Raw genomic sequence first — 19,993 nt, forward strand, 5'->3', positions numbered from 1 at the left:
GTAATAATAATAATAATAGCGATAACAATAATTATTTAGAAATAGAAATAATAGTAAATGATATTATTAATAATAGCAATAGTAATGATAATAAAATAATTATAGCAATAATAATAATAATAATAATAGTGTGATTTACATTCGGGAGCTTCACTGAGTTCAGGTAGATGAATGCGAGCGTAAATAAACACAGAAAAATAAATAAATAAATCAAAACAAAATCTGCTACTATCACTACTAATTACTAAAATACATACATACATACATACATACTTACATACACTCACATACGCATACACACATACACTCACATACGCATACACACACACACACACACACACACACACATACAAATACATAATTCTATTGATAAAAGTTATCGATAGAAGTATGTATTTACTTTACATTAAGCAAATTTTTATAAAAATTTCAAATTAAAAAAAAAAAAAAAAAAAAAAAACTTCGAACTATACATTGTAAGGCTTTCTGAATGTGAATATAGCAGCTATTATTGATAAATGATTGTTAATATTGTATTAAAGGAGAAAAAAATTAATTCAAAAAAAAAAAAATAGAAACGGAGAGAGAGAGAGAGGGAAATAGAGAGAGAGAGAGAGAGAGAGAGAAAGTAAGGAAAAAAAATTGTAGCAAAAAATGAAAAATCTTTTTCATTTTTTGCTTTTTTATCTTTTTTTTTTGTTATTTTTTTTTTTTAAAAATTTTTGTAAGAGATAATATATTATACAGAATAACAAATTAATAGGAAAAAAAGAAAAAGAAAACAAAAAGAGAAAGTATGGAAGTATTGAATTTATGAAAAAGGAAAAATTTTGATTTGTTAAGAATTTAATTCATTTAGATATTATTTTAAAAATAATATCAACAAAAAACAAATGAATGAAATTTTTACATAAAAAAAGGAAAAGAAAATGAAAGAGAGTAGAAAAAGAAAAACAATTAGTAAAATTTCAATAGCAAAAAAAAAAAAACACATACATGAAAATAAAGGTGATATATAGTAAATGAATAAGAGAAAATGAGAGAGAGAGAAATAAACAAATAAACAAACAATGCATGTGTAATTAATTATTCATCAGATAATAATTCAAACCACTTATTCCATGATGCTGATGATGGATTACTAAGTTGAACAAAAACCGGTAGACGACCGGATGATGCACATGTCACAGTAGTACTATCACTTACTGTTTTCGTGATAATTGTTTTCTTCTTTGTTTTCTTCTCATCAATTGTTAGCTCAAGTAAATCGTTGAAAAGTGCTGAATCAAGTATTGGCTGTGTTTGAAGTGGTAACGCTTGAGCAGTTGTCACTGTCACCGTCTCTGTTCCTGTTGTCGTCACAGCTGCTGTCGTTGTTACTGTTGTTCGTGCTGGTGGTGGTGATGGTGGTAATGGTGGTGGTGTTGTTGTTGTTGTTGCTGTTGTTGCTATTGCTATTGTTGAAGGCCAATTAAAATGATACATCTGAAAAAAAAAAAGGAAAAATGAAAATTTTCATCTTTAGTTTTTAAAAATTCAAAATTTACGACTTCAAAGTTAAATTTGACTTCAAATATAATGCGTTCTTTTCAATATTATATTACTCAAAAAAAAAAATTTTTTTTTTAAAGAAATGCTTGCTTGCATCATTAAAAATTTGCTTATTCAAAATTAAAGAAGAAAAAGCAAATAATAAATAAATTATACAAAGTAAAAAAAAAAAACACTTTTAATTATTAAAATCATTTAATAATTTTTCTTAATGATAATTAAATAGATGATTTTTTTAATTAAAAAAAAAAACTTGCATTATTATTGTTAAATTTGGTACCAAATGTATTCCAACCATTAGTTGCAACAATAGCAGAGCAAATATTCTCATCAAAATCTACACTTGGACTTGCTGAACCAATAGAGCTATCAGTACTGGAACAAGCTGAACTAGGAGCTGGTGAATCACCCATTGAATTACAATATGGTTGCCAAATACCAAATGTTAATGTTGTAGTAGCTGTTGCTGTAACAGCTGTTATTGTTGCTGCTCCTGCTGCTGCTGCTGTTGGTGTTACTGTTGCTGTTGTTGTTGTTGTTGCTGTTAGATCATTGTTACTATTATTGCTGCTACAATTACTAACATTCATCTTATTGTTTCCATTGCTGAAAAAAAAAAGAGCATATATGTATTTAAATGTATTTAAAATGAATTTTAAGATTAAATTAACAAGTAAATTATTCATTATATTATAAAATCATTAAATTAACAAATAATTATTGATTAGATATAAAGTTATTAAGTTAACTAACAAATAATTACTGATTAGATGTAAAGTCATTAAATTAACAAATAACTTATTCATTAGATATAAAAAGAGATCAAAAAAAAAAGAGATTTAGGATTTAATAAAAAAAAAAAAAAAATTTATATGTTTTCTTCATACGTCTTAATTCTTTCTTTCTTTTTTCTTATTTTTTCAAAGTTTCATTTTATTTATTTCTTCATTTTCAAAAGATGTATTTAATATAAGTGTTAAAATTATAGTTCAAATTAAATAAGCTATTAATTTTTACTTTGTAATTAATATTTAAATGTATAAAATTAATTAGTTGTAAAAATTTTGCTTTTTCTTTCGCAACTATTTATTATTTAACTATGCAATTTATTATTATTTATTCGCTAACAAATATTTAAAAATGAGTAAAATAAAATAATGAAAATTTCAAATTACCAATTAATTTGATTACGTCCAATTTGTGATTGCTCTTCATTATGAATGAAATTACACCTCGGTCCATATGGACAATAACCAACTTGATGAAACGATAAACAAAATTCAGTTTTATATTTGCGATGCCTTTGTACTGGCTTTCTATCTCCTTCACCGTGAGCATACTGACATCTATAATTAGCTAATTAATTAATAAAAATGAAAATTTATCAATAATACATTACAAAAATTTTAAACTGCAAAATATTAAAACAAATTAATTAATTAATTAATTTAAATTTTACACAAAAACATTTTACAACTTATGAATTATATCATACATTAAACATTAATTTATTATGCTTTTTTTGTTTATCTCAAATAATAATTACTTATAGTTATTTTATAACACATAGATTAAAATACTTATAAATTTACATATCAGAAATTAATAGAACTTTATTTATTTTTTTCTTCTTAAATTTAATATATACCAATTATCAAAAATTCAACATTTTCCTTTTAAAATTAACTTTTTAAAATTAATCAATCAAATTGTTATACTTTTACAAAGTTTCGTAAAAAAAAAATTGAAAGAAAAACAATATTTTTATATTAATGTAACTATATAATAAGCAAAACAAACAATTCATGAACAGAACCAATCAATAAATCAAATAATCAATCAATCAATCAATAAATCAACACCAATCAATGCTCCCATTATTAAATCAAAAATTCAAAAAAAAAAAAATATTACTGAAATTGTAATAACTGTTCATTCTTATCACTTACTTTTAACTTTATCACTATACTCCTTTCTACATTATATTGTGATAAAAATATTTTTTTCAAATATTATTGATCGTTTTTTATTCTTTTCTTTCTTTTGTTGTTATCCAATCACTCAACTTTTTGCTTTCTTTTTTCTTTTTCGTTTTTTTTTTTTTTGACAGAAATTGATTATCGGTAATAAAAAAAAAAAGTTTATGTAAGCAAAATGTCATTATCATTATTATCACTATCATCATATTATCATCATTTGCAAATATTTTTCGTCTTACAAAACAAAATTTTAATATGCAAAAAAGCGAAAAGATAAAGGAAGCAAAAATTCATTAAATATTCAAAAAATAAAATCCTTGAAAAAGCAGTAATTTTATCGTTTTTTTTTTTTTGATGTGAAAAGCATAAGTGATAATTTGGTGATAAATAGTGATGATAATTAACAGTGATAGTGAACATAGTAGTAATGATAACAACAATAATAACGAGTAAATAATAATAGAGTAACAATTCTTTGAAAATTTTAAAAAACCCTTTCATAACATTGAGATAAAATGCGCATAATCAAAGTTATTTTATCATTTCCATCTAAATTTTCTTCTTTTCTCTCTCCCTCTCTTTCGCTCTCTCTCTCTCTCTTTCCATTATTTTAACCATTATTATTATTTATAAAAAATAACAGTCAGATTTTTGTTCCCTCTTTCTTAAATTGTGAAAAATATTTGATAAAATATGAAATGATAAGAGAAATAAAATGGAGCGGAAATGACTCAAATCTTTAACCTTTAACCTTTCTTCTTTTACCTGTTACTACTACTATTAACCTATCTTCCGTAAAATCTCATTTCATTTCTGCTATTCCATATTAAATGATAAGTAAAAGAAGAAAAAGAAAGAAAAAAACAAGAATGAATAATTTTCCAGAAAAAAATTCGAAATAATCAAATATTTTTCAAGAGCTAATTTAAATAATTAAATAAAATAAATTACTCATTAATAAAATATTTATTGTTTATTTACTAATTAACCATTGTAGTTGCTTTTTTTTTTATCAAATCATTTAAATATTTATTTCTATGTGTGTAAATAAACCAAAAAAAAAAAAGAAAAATGAAATGAAATGAAACAAACATGAAGGAATAATCTTTCCTTACAAAATAATTGTTTAAATAACTTTTTATAACTAAAAAAACAAAAATAAAAATTATAACTAAATAACTCAAAAAAAAAAAATAATATACAAATGGAAAAAGGAAAAGAATAAAAAATTAATATTAAATAAGTTCGTCCCTCTGTTAAACTTTCCAATGTGTATGCAGTATATTACTATAATTAATTGATGAATCAAAGATAAAATTTGAAATTCCAAAAATATTCTTAAATAAAACCAAAAGAACAATCAAATTTTACAACTTACAACACTTCATAGAAACATATATTAAATTATTTATTTTCAATACAAAAGCAAAATTGTTTCCTCTCATACCTATCTACAAAATATGTCCAATTTACAATGTTTATTTACAACTTCAATTAATAATTTTGAAAATTTTGTAAGTTAAATATTTCCCTATCAGCTAATTAATGAAACAAACAAACAAACAAACAAACAAACAAATTTTCATCACCAAAAGATGAGGAAAAAAAGTGAAAATTATGTGTATTTTAGATAAATATTAAAAAATGAAAAATTATTATTATCATTCCTATATTATAGGGAATAAAGATATTAGCTTAAATCTTTTTCTAATAATTAATGATTTCAATTTTTTTTTTTCCTTTTGCTATCCAAAAATTTCTTATAATTACATAAAATGTTACATATATGTATTTTTTTTTAATATATATGTAAAATTTTATATATGTAAAATCAATCAAATCAATAAATGTTCACAATTATTTTATAATTATTTCATCCATTTTAATACTATTATCAAAAAGTTTTCATTGATCTTCTCAATATCATATCATATCATTCATTTCCTCTTTTTTTTTTTTTTTTTAATTTGATATGATTTTAAAAAATTAAAATTAAACCTCAACCATAATCATTTATTTTAACTAACACTCAAAACAGCTGTTAATACAATCCTCAAATAAGCGAATATTATCTATTTTAAAAAGAGAGAGAGAGAGATATCTCTCTTTTAACTTCCTTCCTTTCCCTCTCCCTCTCCCTCTCTCTCTCTTTTATCATCCATTTGTAATCTTTTTATTTTGTATAACTTTTTTTTTTTTTTTTTTTCAATCTTTTACTCAACTCATATAAATGTACATTTAAAAAAAAAAAAAAAAAAAAAAAAAAGGTTTCATAAGTCAAATTTTAATTCATTTGTTTACATTTTTTGTTCCTCCGATGATTCTAGGTCAAAAATCAAATTGAGTAATCTGTAAACCTGTACTAACACACACACACATACCTTCAAATTTGCAAAATTTTCATTTCAACATCATTTTATGTATTCTTTGATAATACCTTTCAATAGTTCAAAATTTTACTAAAAAGCTTAGTAATTTGCAAATAAATTAAATTATCAAATCAAAAATTAAATAAATAAATAAAACTAAATGTCATTTATATGAATTAATTATAAAAGATTTAAAAAAAAAAAAAAAAAAGAAGGAAAAACATAGCTCCGAAAAAAGAAAGTGGAAATTTGTAATATAATTTAAAATTAAACAAAATATATTGATAATAATAATAAAAAAAAAAAACATGTACAAAGAAAATTTTTTGTAAAAAAATAAAAACCAACAAATAAATAAATAAATAACATACATGTAGTAAATAAAACTAATAAATAAATAAATAAATAAACAACTTACTTATCACCATAATTACATCGTCCACAATCCACCCATGTTCGACAGAGCTCAGTTTTATATAATCTTGAATTTTTTAAATGTGATGAAATGACTTTTTGCACATTCTTTCCTAAAATTTTGTTACTTTCAATTTTATTCAAAATCTTTTTTTTTTTTTGAATTATAATTAATCAAATAATTAAAAAAAAAAAAAAAAAAAAACCAAATAATGAAACAAATTTTTCAAAATTTTGAGAATATTATCAGTAAGCAAAGATAACAAATAACATTCATTTTTTAATTATATTTGTGCAAAATTTTAAATATGCGAAAAAAAAAAAAAAAAAACTTAAAAAAAATTTTTTTTGTTGTAAGGAATAATGAATTATCAAATTAGTCTATTTATTTAACTGTACAAAAATAATATAAATGAGAGTTTGTCTATTTTAACCATTAATAAAAATTCGTAGTTTGGGAAATAAACAAAGGAAAAAAAAATCTTTTTTTTTTTGAAATATTAGTTAAAATCACCGATCCCACTAGCAATCTCTGTACATAATTTAAATAAACAAAAAATTTAAATAACAATGGTTTCATTTTTTTTTCTTTTTTATTTTGTTCCAACTTCTTTTCTCTTTAATTTCCATATTTATTATAATACTAATAATGTCATCGAATAAATACTTTAAGTATGAATTGATGCTAAAATTATGCAATGATAAATTTTATCAGTGATTATTGAACAGATATAATTTTATTAAAATACAATTTAAAAAAGAGTTAAAGATGACAAATGCAAATATAATAATTTTAATTGTTTAAATGTTAATTAATGAAATAAATTTTTAATATTATGCAAACAAAATTATAAGTAATAATTATACTTGCAATTCGTTTTTTCTTTTTGCTATAATATATCAAATCAAATTTAATATTTAACAATTGATAATATCTAGGAATGATATTTTCAGATTTTAATTTGAGATTATAACTAGTAAAAATAATGATCAAAACAATAATCTTTTATTTTCATTTATAGTTTGCTGATTTTCCTTTTTTAGTGTTTTAATTTAATTCAAGCGCAAATGTGACACTACAATAAATTAATTAAAAAAAAATTTTACAATAATTCATAATTCATACATTACTTCTAACTTTATTTACTTCATACTCTAAAAAATAGTGCCAAAAAAAAAGTGAAAAGGAAAAAGAAAAAATTTATACTTCAAATCTATAAAATACCGTTAAGAAAAAAGAATTTTAATTCAATCTGTAAAATAGCATAAACAGAAATTTTAAATTTTAAATTCATCAAAATGATGCAAAATAAATGATTTCCAATCAAATCTCTCAAAATAGCGTAAAAGAAAAAAGAAAGGGAAAAAGGATTTTAATTTGATCCGCGTAAAATTGATGCGTAAATAAAAGTATTTCATTTGAATTCGCTAAATAATGTAAAAAAACAAACAAACAAAACAAAATAAAAACAAAAAGAAAACAAAATCTAACCTGAACCATATGCTTTTGTCGTTGTTGTTGTTTTTGCTGCTACTGTTGCTGTTGTTGTTGTTGTTGTTGGTGGTGGTGCAGTTGTTATTGTTGTTGTTGTTATTGTTGCTGCTATTGTTGTTGCTGGTATTTTAGTTGCCGTTGTTGGTGAAGTTGAAATGTCATTCATTAATTTACATGTACGGCGAATATTTTGACCAGATCGTGCGGCAGCTATTGGTGGCATTTTATATGCTAAAAAAAAAAAAAATAAATAAATAAATATAAATTATTTATTATCATTTTATCATTTAAAAAAAAAAGGAAATATATTTATTATCATTACTATGATTTTATCATTAAAAAAAGAGAAATATATTTATTATCATTATCATTTCATCATTTTAAAAAAAAAGAAATAAATAATTAAAAATATATTTATCATTATTATCACTTTATCATTTGAGAAAAAAAAAAGATATATCATTTTCTTTTTTAATACATATATTTCTATCATTATTATCATTTGATTATTAAAAAACAAAAAATAAACAATAATATAATACATAATTTTCCTATATACATTTTTTTTTGAACAACAAAAAGCTTAATTTTATAGCTTTTTTTTCCTGTATTTTTCAAAATATATAGTAATATTTAAATATAATTATTTATATTACCAAAGGATAAAGTTAGCCAAAAATGAATTACTTTTAATTTATCAAAATATTTAACAAATCATATAAATAATTCATAAAAAGACAGGGAAAGAGGCTTAAAAAAAAAAAAAAAAAACATTAACACTGAAAATATTTATTCTAAAATCATCAATTTTTTTTCTTTCTTTTTCAAAAAACTTATTATTAAATAATAAATTTTATTTGATCAAACAAATTATTAATTAAATATTATTTAAAAAATACTACTAAAAAAAAAAAAAAAAATAGTAAATTAAAAGTTTAAAAGACATAAAAAAGAAAGAAACGATAAAACATAATTATTTGAAAATATTAATTATTAGCTTTAACTTTTTTTTCTCCCTCTCCCTCTCTCTCTCTCTCTCTCTCTCTCTCTCTCTCTCCCTTACTTTATTATTATTATTCAAATAAATTTGATATAAAAATGTAATAATTTGGATATTTCATATGCTAATCACATGAAATTATCAACAAAAATTTTTGTTAACCATTCACTTTTCTACAACAAATAATGAAAAAAAAAAAAAAAAAATTTTTTGAAAGAGGAAATTTTCTTTATAAAATAATTAAAAACTTTTTTATCTAACTTATCTTATTTACTATCACAAAATTAGTTACCCACCCACCCATTTTGTCTTTTTCCCTTTTTATTTTTATTTTTTTTCTTTTCCTTTCGTTAAAACTCTTTTCAGTAAATACAATATAACAAAAAATATTTTTTATTTTTTTTTTTTTTCGTCGAAAAATGTTCCTTTGATGAAATACAATGACAACGTTACACTTCAAAATGTCATTTTCAGGTTTTTTTCATTTTTTTTTTTTCTCTTTCTGACACTGAAAAATTGAAAAAGACAGAGAGAGAGAGAGTGAGAGAGAGAGAGGGGGAGAGGGAGAGGGAAAAAAAAATTGAAAAACGAAAATAACAAATTGACGTATTGAATAATTAATAGTTTTTTTTTGTTAAATTATATAATAATTACTGATAATTAACAACTAAAATAATCATTATTATAATAGTAATAATTATTATTATTACGAGAGGGAGAGAGAGAGAGAGAAGGGGAAAGGTGATATATGGTAGTAATTCAGCACTTTAAATACAGAAAGAGAGATTGAAGACAATAATCGGAGGGAAAAGGAAGAGAAAACACGAAACTTTTTCATTATTAATTCTAATTAATTTTACTAAACATTGTATGAAATCATTAAGATAAAATAAAACACCCCAGAGAGGGGTAGAAAGACAGAGAGAGAGAGAGAGAGAGGGTGAGAAAGGAGGGAACAATGGTATTAACACTTTCTTTCAAATTCTTTTGCTTAACTGTTTGTGCTAATAACAACTATGGTTATTAGGACCGATCAATTGATTGAATGATTGATTGATTAATTGATTGATTGATATGATCGAATTGAAAATATCAGTAACATTGTGTGTGTCCGCCGTAACTTAACAAAATGTTTTAATCTACTAGGATATAACTTTTTATGAAATATATCACTTCATTTCCATCCATCCACCCATCTCTCTCTCTCTCTCCCTCCCTCTCTCTCTCTCTCTCCCTCTCCATCAGTCTCATTTCCAACTGCGAAATTCTCTCTCACTTCATTTCATTTTAACCTTTTCTACTATCTTCTTAATCCATCAATATCACATATTATTATTAATTACTATTATTATCATTCATTATCATTATCATTTATCATTATTATTATCACTTATCATTATTTATTATCATTTATTATTATTCCCATATTTTCTATTTCAAATAACATTTCTGTAAAAAATTACATATCTTTTACGCACCACTCTCTATTATAATAATTTTTTAGTAAAAATTTGAAAAATTTTCTTTCCCTTTTAAATTATCAATTGAGAGAATTAAACATATACACTTACTATATAATATGTTAGTTAATATTATTTACAAAAATCGTTAAAGAGAGAAAACAAAAAGAAAAATTTATTTTCTTAATTTTATTTTTGTATTATTTTAATTCTTTCTTCTTATTAATATATAAATTTGAATATGCAAAAAAAAAAAAAAAAGAAAATTGAAAACAAATAGAAAAGCCTTTTGTCCTTTCATATACTTTTCTTCGACTTTTTTTTTTTTTTTGCTTTATTTCTGATTATTTGCGCCCATAATTGTTCGCAATGAAAAATTTTCTTTCATTTAACCTTTGAACAATCTTTTCTTCTTCTTCCATCTCTCTCTCTCCCTCTCTCTCTCTCTGTTTATGTTTTTTTTTTCTTTACTTTGCTAAATATTATCATAATATTCTATTTAAACGTCGTTTTTAAAATTTTAACAATATACTTTTCTCTTTAAAAAAAAAGAAAAAAGAAATATTTAAAAAAAGACAAAAAAAAAATTTTCATTTCACAAAAAAAAAAAAAAAAAAGGAAAATTACTTACTTAAAAAAAGTATTAAATGTTTTCTTTTTTAAATTCTTTTAATGCATAAAATATTATTATTTAATTAATAATGATAAATCATCAAAAATATTTTTTTTTTTTTAGAAAATAAAAATTTTAAAAATTAATGCAAACAAATTTTGGTTAGAGAAAAAAAAAAAACATTTTGTTTTGAAGTATAAACGACAATTGTACGACAAATTAATTTCTTAAAAAGAATTAAAATGAACAAAATATAAAATAGAGAGAGAGAGAGAGTAGAAGAGAGAGGGAAAGAGAAAAAAAGAAGTGTATTTATAATTTTCATTCTTATAAGCTAATTAATTGTCGTTTTGCTCTTTGTTTTTTTTTTTACTTTAAATACTGCTTACATCAATAAAAGAAGACTGTAAAAGAATGAAAGAAAAAATTAAAATAAGAAAGGAAAATTAATTAATTAAACTTTCATTTTTAAATACGAATACTTCAGACAAATACATAACTTTTTTTTTTAAAAAAAAAGTAAAAATTAAATTATAATTTAATTAAAATTTTATTTTTCTTATTCATTAAAATAAAATTACAGAAAAAAAAATTTTTTTAATGTTGTTAAAATTTCAATTATTTATTGCTTGTTTAAGTAGAAAAAAATTTATATAATAGGTGACATTCAAAATTAGGAATACACCCAATAATAACAAGCAAGCTATAATATAATCAAATTTTGATTTTTATTATTTACTAAAATAAAATTACAGAAAAAAAATTTTTTAACTGTTATTAAAGTTTCAATTATTTACTACTTGTTTAAAAAAAAAGAAATACATATATAGGTGACATCCAAAATTAGAATTAAACCCAATAATAAGAAGCAAGAAGCATCAATAACTACCAAACTATCTCCCTCACCATACCATACTACACTCCGCTCCGAATTATGCCGCACCGCACCGTACCGCATCACACCGCACCGCACCGCACCGCACCGCGCACCGCACCACAGCACAGCACACCGCATGATTTCATTACTCTCTTGTAGGTCGATAGAATCCATCACAAAAATTTCATATATTTTTTTTTCAACCCTTTCCATATTAAAATCCGCTCTTCTGCCACCCACCTTCTTCTCCAGTTTTTCCTTCCTTCTTCCGCTATTCACCATTAATTCATCTTTCATTCTTCTACTCCGCCCTGTTCCCGATTTCAATTTTTTTTTTTTTTTTTAAAAAGGAAAATATATATAAACACATATAAATAAATATATAAATCATAGATGCAAACATTCTATCGAATTATTTTCTTCCGGATTACTACATGCACTTTTCTTTTTTTATTATCAATCGACAAAAATCGGAATAAAAAAAAAAAAAAGAAATGAAAAAAAAGTGAAAGAAAAATTTTTTGATAACATTTTTAGAAAGTAAAAATAAATAAAAAAAAAAAAGCAAAGCAGTATGATCACATTGAGAAATGAGTAAATAAATAATTATATAAAAGTGACGAAGTGCAAAAGATTTTATTTAGGAATACAAAAACCTGTTTTTAAAGATGAAAGAAACTCTCTGTACACACAACTATTACAAGTATCACATGCACATGTAAGTTTGTAGCATTTTTTGATAATTTATTTAATAGCACTAATTCATAATAATTAATTAATTAATTAATTACTGTAAAAGTTACTAAACATTTGCTTTGAAAACAATTTGAAAAGCAAAAAAAAAAAAGAAAAATTTGATTTTTATCATTTTATATTATTTAACTAGTTTTAATAGAAATTTAAAACTAAATTTCATAAAAAATTTCCTTTCCTTTTTTCCTCTCTTCTCGTCTCTAATTTGATGTAATAATTATTTGATGAAAACAAAAAGCAAGCAAATATGTATTAATAATGGATTATTAGTAAGATGAAACTTTCAATTTTAAATTAATTAATATTTCTAATTATAGAATATACCAATGTAATATCTTTTTGATTACACCTGCATAAAAAAAGAAAAAAAAATTATTAAAAAAATAATTTCAAAATATGTATACAGATATAGAAGCATATAAATTTGATTATCAAACTTATCATTCCCGGTGTTATTATCAATAAATATTCGGATACGATATACTTTTATCATTCAAAATCAAAGTTATCATTTTTATCAGTGCAATTATGTATTCCCAACGATGAATCAGAAATTCACACTTTAATCAAAAATTTTACTGATAGTTTTACTGATAATTTCATTTCTTTCAAACTACTCAATTCGTCCCTCTTTTTAAATTAAAATGATTATAAATGTATAAATTATTTTTAATGATAATGCTAATCAGTAATTATCATTGTAAAATATCTAACACAAATAAGAATTAAGAATTTATTTAATAATGATTAAAGTTTTATTTCTCGAAAATGTAATATCGCATTCTAACTTTAAAGATAGTGATAAAGTGGTATGAATAAAAAATGAAATTAAATTTTAATAAAATGAAAAAGAAAAACGATCAAATTTGAAAATTTGATGTTGGCAAGAAAAGGAAAAGGAAAAAATTCAATTATTATTAAACGTTAAATTAAAAAGTTTCGGTTGCAAAAGGTTAAGTTATAATTATCTGTAAAATTTGCTAATTACATTTTGCTACTAAAAATTCTTTCAGATACATCTAAATTAAAATGTATAATTTTAGTATTTTACATATATAATTAGGAAAACCTTTTCTTCACCAAACTAAATTTATTACTTTTTTTTTTTTTTTTGCAAACTTAAATAATACTTTTAAAATTTGCCCATTTTTTCATAAATATATCAATCTGACAATTAAATATTTCATTTAATAACAATAACTAATCAAATAAAAATTTAAATTTCTTACCTTACATAAATACTTCATTTAATAATAATAATAACAGCTATAAAAAAAGATCTAAAATCATCGGTTTACGTTTATTTTACGTACGCACACGTGAAAGGATTACGTCTTTATTTACCGAGATACGTCATCATCAAATTAGCAATATTTGATTAATAATTAGCCTTCCTGACATGAAATTTAATCTAATCATTTATCACTGCAAATATTTTATCTTTTTTATTTCATTCTCATCTTTAGAGAAGAAATCGAAAATAAGGGAGAGAAAGAGAAGAGAGATAAAAATGAAAGAAATTAATTTCAACATTTTGTTGTTTACTACTAGCTTTCTTTCCTTTTCTTTTAGCCTTTCTTTCTATAAACATTATCACATACATTTTCCTTTTTGTAAACAACAACAACAACAATAAACAAACAAACAACAATGACAATAAACGAAACTAGAACTGGAATTTAATGAATGAGAGAGGAACGTGAACATGAATGTGATGGTCTGAGGGGAGAGAGAGGGACTCCAAATGATCTGAGGGGAGAGAGAGGGACTTGATGATCTGAGGGGAGAGAGAGGGACTCTATATGATCTGGGGAGAGAGAGGAACGTAAACATGAGTGTGACAAGAAAGGGAAAAAAAGAAAAAAAGAGAATTTATGTTTCATAATATTTCAACCTTTGTCCTTTATACAAATTTTTTTCTTCAAATTGTAAAATAAACATAAAATTGTCATAAATAAACACATATTATAAAAATAAGGAAAGAGAAAAAGAGAGAGGGAGGGAGAAGTAATAGAAAAAAAAAGGGTAAAAAGAAAGTGAAATAAGTGAAAAGATAAATGTAAAGTTAAAAAGTTAGATAAAGTAAATAAATGGGTAAAGGAAAATAAAAAAAAAAAGAAACAGAAAAGAAAGAAATATAGTTGAGTAGGAATAGTGATGGTATATTGGGTATATCATTAGTTCAGGAAAAGAAAAGAAAACAAAAAAAAAAAAACAACGAAAAATTGTACAACAATAAAATTTTTGTTTTCTTTTAACTCTCATCTTCTCCTCTCTATTATCAATCATATATCAGTGCTAATCACTTAGATAAGGGTAAAAGAAGAGAGAGAGAAAGGAAGTGAGAGAGAGAGAGAGAGAGAGAAAGAAGAAATAAAAAAAAGTACGATGATTTGATTTAGCTAAAATTTTAACAAATATCTAAGAAGCAAAAAAAAAAAAAAAAATTTTTTTGAGAAATCTTAGATAAAATAGCATATAGCATAAAAGCTATGAAAACGATAGGAAAATTTGATAAGAAACTGATAAATTGATCATTAATTGATTGATTGATCAGACGATCAAATAATTTATTTCATTCAGATTAAGTATATATTTGATGAATTTAATTCATTCTAAACAAATCAACAAATTACTATTAAATATTTCAACATTTTAAAATGTTTATTAATGCCTATCCATTCAAATGAATTTGCTACAAAATGAAATTAAAATTCAGTTTTATTTTTTGGAAATACAAAAACTTTTTAAGATCAAATTTAAATTGATCCACTGAAATGATCTGAAATTTTCACTACTATTACTATTACTATAATTACCAACGATATTATTATTATTGTCCTTACTTATCACTGTGATTATTGTTACTGTTGTTTTATTGTTATTTATTTATTTATTTATTTATTATTATTATTATCAAATATTATTATTATCATTATTAACTTACTGTATCTTCCGCTTAATAGTGCATTTCTATATGATGAAAGCGTCATTCACGTAAAATCATCTGTAAAAAATAAATTCCAATTTTTTCAATAATTTTATAAATAAACTATCTATTAATCTCAAATAATAATCTATCGAACACCAAATTAGTTCAACATTTCCACGCCAAAATCATAAAAAATTGAATGCTATACCTATCACACGTAAAACGAATAAAACATCCAAACGTAAAAATCATTTATTTGACGTAAATTATACGGTAATTTTGTAATTTCTCTGTCAAAACATTCCAAATTAATTATTATTCATCCATTTTTGCCCTTTTTTTTTCTGTTTTTTCTCTATAAAAGCAAATCTTTAATTTAAAATATAAAATTTGGAAGTTTATAAAACAAATTAACTATGAAACAAAAAAAAAAAAAAGTTAGTAACAAAATATAAATAAAATTTTAACAAAGGGTATAAAAGATAAAATATGAAAATGGAAATTTTTAATGAACAATGCACTTAATTTTATCGATTCAACTAACTGATAAATGATTCATTCGATCAATCAGTCGATCAATCAGTCAATCAATCAATCAATTACTATACTAAATCTCATCATATAAATTACATATCTAATTAATCAGTTCATTAATTGTATTTTAACCGAATATTCAGAAATTGCTTTATCTATTATCACAAATATGTCTAAACATTTAAAAAACTAGGTAATCCAAAATTATATATATTAAAAATCTAATACCAAAAAATAAACTTACCTAAAACAAAAATTACTTTATACAGGAACAGAAATTATCTTTACTAATATCAGAAATTATTTTGTCTAATGTAAGAAATTACCTTAGCTAATAATATAAAAAATTATTATGTCTAATAGTACAAATTACTTTATCGTAATAATTTTATCTTATCCAATTAGTACCAAATTATATTATTTCATATTTAACACATAAATATTCGAATTAAATTAATTAAACAATTTATTTCTTATTCAAATTAATGAATGGAATTAATTACTTTCAATAAATCATTGTCATTTAATAATTATATTAAAATTAAATATTAAAAATAATTTATAAAAAAAAAAAAGAAATGAACGAGGAAATAAAGAAAGAATAATAATGAAGGAAAAAATAAGAAATTACTCATCCTTTCCTCTCTCTCTTCCCTTTCTCTCTCCCTCTCTCTCTCTCTCTCTCTCTCTCTCTCTTGATGTCATCTAAACAAAAGACGAAGCGCTACGGGACAACAGCGCTTAATACAGACAATGCTTAAATGCTAAAAAACGATTGCACGTGAGAAAATGCGAAATGAATAAAAGGAAAAAGCTACATTTTCTCGTCTCTCTTCTTTCCCTCTTTCTCTCTCTCTCTCTCTCTCTCTTTGTTCCCTTTGTAAAATTTTTTATTCACAAAATTGTTTACGCACACACGTACAAGTACACGTAAGCATACGTACGTGATTTCTATTACAATAAATTTAAAATATTAAGTGTATATTTCATATATAATATTAAATTTTACGTACAAATATATTAAATTTAATATACAATAAAAAAAAATTTAATCTTAAAGAAAAAATTATGTATAAATAGTGATTAAAAAGGAAAAAAAAAGAAGGAAAAATAATCTTTTGATATAATTTGTTATGAATTTTTATTTTCAATTTAATTAGAATGAAAATTTTATCAATTATTTTTAAATTTTTACAATAATATATCATTCGATAAAAAAATAAATGCATATTAAATTTAAAATATTATTATTGCACAATAAAAAAATTTAACTTTAAATTTAATTTTTTATGTAAATACATGTAAGCTTAATATATTTACATAAAAATATCTTTTTATTTTTATTAATATGCAATATCAATTAAATTGGTATTACTGTAGTATTATGGAATTATTTACACGTTTTACGTATAAATTTTACTTTTTTTTTGTTTGTTACGTTAAATACGTTAACGTTGTTTTTAAATTTTTTTTTGTTTTTTTTTAAATTTGATTGAGATGAAACAACAAATGACTGAAACAAATTGTCAATGATTCCGAATTCTAATTGACTTAGAATCTAAGTAATTTTGAATTCGAACTGATTTGGAGCTTAAGCCATTCTGAATTCTGATCTCATCTCATTTGGATACAACTGATTCTGAATTTCAATGTTCATGGAATTCAAATCATCATGAATTTGTACTGAACTGAATCCTATTGACTAGAAATTCAAGTAATTGTGAATCTAACTCATCTGATATTCAAATCATTCTGATCCTTAATTCTACTGATTTGGAAACGAAGTGATCTGGAATCCTGGAATCTGGTTTGGAACTTGATCCTGAATTCTGAACTCGTGGAAATGGAATTTAAATGATTTTGGATTTTGATGAAATAATTATGTTTCAATGAAATATTCGTTTCATTGGAATTACTACATTCTCTCTTTCTCTCTTTCTCTCTCTCTCTCTCTCTCTCATACACACACTTATAATAATTCTAATAAACGTTTAAAGTTTGTTTTTGTTTTGTTTTGCTTTGTTTTTTTCATTAGCATTCAATTGAAATTGAGCGCATTTAATGATACCATTTAATTAATTACTTTTTATTACTTTAATATGAGCTATTCCTCAATTCATAATTGAATCATATCAAATGATAACACAGACTATTATAAATTCTTACCTTCAAATTGACGATTTCAGGTAGAAATGACCCAAAAGAATGAGTGAAAACGTAAACTGTTCTGTGATTGATATTCGTTCGAATAAATGAAAATGCAAAAGTGAGAATTATGCTAGGATTGGACTGTTGATTAACTGACTAGTAAATACTTCAATTTAACAAATATTGCAGAAACCATAAAGCCAATGAATTGAATCACAACTCATTGTAAATTCACTCTTCTAAAATGATCATATGAGGAAAAGGGAGAGAGAGAGAGAGAGAGAGAGAGGGAGGGAGGGAGAAAGAAAGAAAGAAAAGGGATTTTTGAGATGGAATGAAGAAATTGTTGATTGATCGATTCATGATGATCGTAATATTCTCCGCCCTAATCAGAAATCTAAATCAACGATAGATGAATGGATGAATGGATGGATGGTTGGATGGATGGATGGATGCTTCTTTTATGGTTATTAAATCAGAAACAATCACTGAAAATACTTTTATAAAATGTTAAAATGAATTAGCGAGAAGAATGATATTGAAATGGAGGAAAAGACAAAGAGAGAAGGAGATAATAAGAGAAAGAAAGATAAGTTAATATAAAAGATTAAATTATTAAATGAAATATGTACAAAGTATAGATGCAATCTCTCTTTCTCATCCTCTCTTCCCCTCTCTCTCTCTCTCTTTCTCTCTCTCTCTCAATATCATCATTCATTCTTAAGTATTATGTTATTCATTTGATATTCATTCAAAAATATTAGGTTATTCCTAAGAGATTTTAGCATTTCTGGGTGGAGTAAAAGTGTGTTACGGTAGGTAGTAAATAATAGCAAATAACAAATAATATCATGTTTATATTCAAATATTGTTGTTGCGGTAAATGATGATGATGATGATGATGATGATGGTGGTGATGGTGATGAATTTATATATAAAATTGAAAAGGAATTTTCAAGGATTGAAATGTTTGGCTGTTAGAGAGAGTAAATATAATATTAGGAAGGAGTAAAATCATTAATGATGACCCATTTTTCGGTAAACAAGGTATATGGTAGCTTGAAAATGTAACTTTTACATTTTGCAATATTATTTCATTTTCAAGCTAACCAACCAAAATATATTTTGCTAATAATAGATTTAATGAGTGTAAATGAAAGTGGAAAAGGGAAGAGAAGAGAAGATTTTAAAAAGTAATTGAAGGGACCATTTTAATTCAAATTAATCTTTTCCTTTTTTCTTTTGCTTATTTTTGTTTTTTGTAACATTTGAAATTTTTCTAAAATGTTAAATTTAATAATTTGAAAAATTCTTTTTTTTTATCAAATTCATTTTTTTTTTATTTCTTCAAAAAAAAAAAAAAGAAAACGAAATATTTTCTTTTTTTTTTTAAATTTAGAAAAATTTATAAATGGAAATGTATGTGAAAAATGGAAAAAAGCTTTAAATATATCTAAGGAATATTTGTGGAAAAAAAAATGAATTTTTTTTTTTTTTGTTTTTATAATTATTAATGATTTAGAGAATTAAAATTTCTAACATAAGTAAATAATTAATCCTAATAAGAGGTTAACAAGAGTACATGGAGGATTGTTCAAAGAGTAAAATTCAAAAAGTAATCTTTTGTCCTAGAAAAAAAAAAAAAAAAAAAAAAAAGATAAGATAAGCATCAAAAAAGACATTTGACAAAGTGTGAAAATCAATTCATTTATTCACTGTTAAAAAGCATATTTTACATGATAAGTAATAAAATATAAAAGTATGTAATTTTAAATCTTTAATCATATCACTGATAACATATGATATGTGAATAATTGATAGAATAAGGTGATTAAATGATAATGTTAATTAATTTTTGTATTATTTAT

The 19,993-nt window shown here is 22.8% G+C and overlaps 1 protein-coding gene and 1 further gene across 2 annotated transcripts; both read right to left on the reverse strand.

The window, feature by feature from the left end:
- Positions 1–1,086: 1,086 nt before the first annotated feature.
- Positions 1,087–7,974, reverse strand: Bma-ccch-1 (Salivary glue protein Sgs-3 precursor, putative; the record flags this gene model as incomplete). Its single annotated transcript, XM_043082597.1, has 5 exons — positions 1,087–1,485; positions 1,809–2,157; positions 2,727–2,897; positions 6,318–6,426; positions 7,806–7,974. 5 exons carry the CDS (start codon positions 7,972–7,974, stop codon positions 1,087–1,089), a joined length of 1,197 nt encoding a protein of 398 aa, XP_042938531.1.
- A 10,682-nt stretch (positions 7,975–18,656) lies between these two features.
- Bm16822 lies at positions 18,657–18,830 on the reverse strand. The gene has a single exon (XR_006228113.1). The product of XR_006228113.1 is annotated as a pre-microRNA Bm16822 (primary transcript).
- Between the last annotated feature and the right edge of the window lie 1,163 nt (positions 18,831–19,993).

Source organism: Brugia malayi (genome assembly GCF_000002995.4).
Source record: "Brugia malayi strain FR3 genome assembly, contig: Bm_v4_Chr4_scaffold_001, whole genome shotgun sequence".
In the NCBI taxonomy this organism is placed as follows: Eukaryota; Metazoa; Nematoda; class Chromadorea; order Rhabditida; family Onchocercidae; genus Brugia; species Brugia malayi.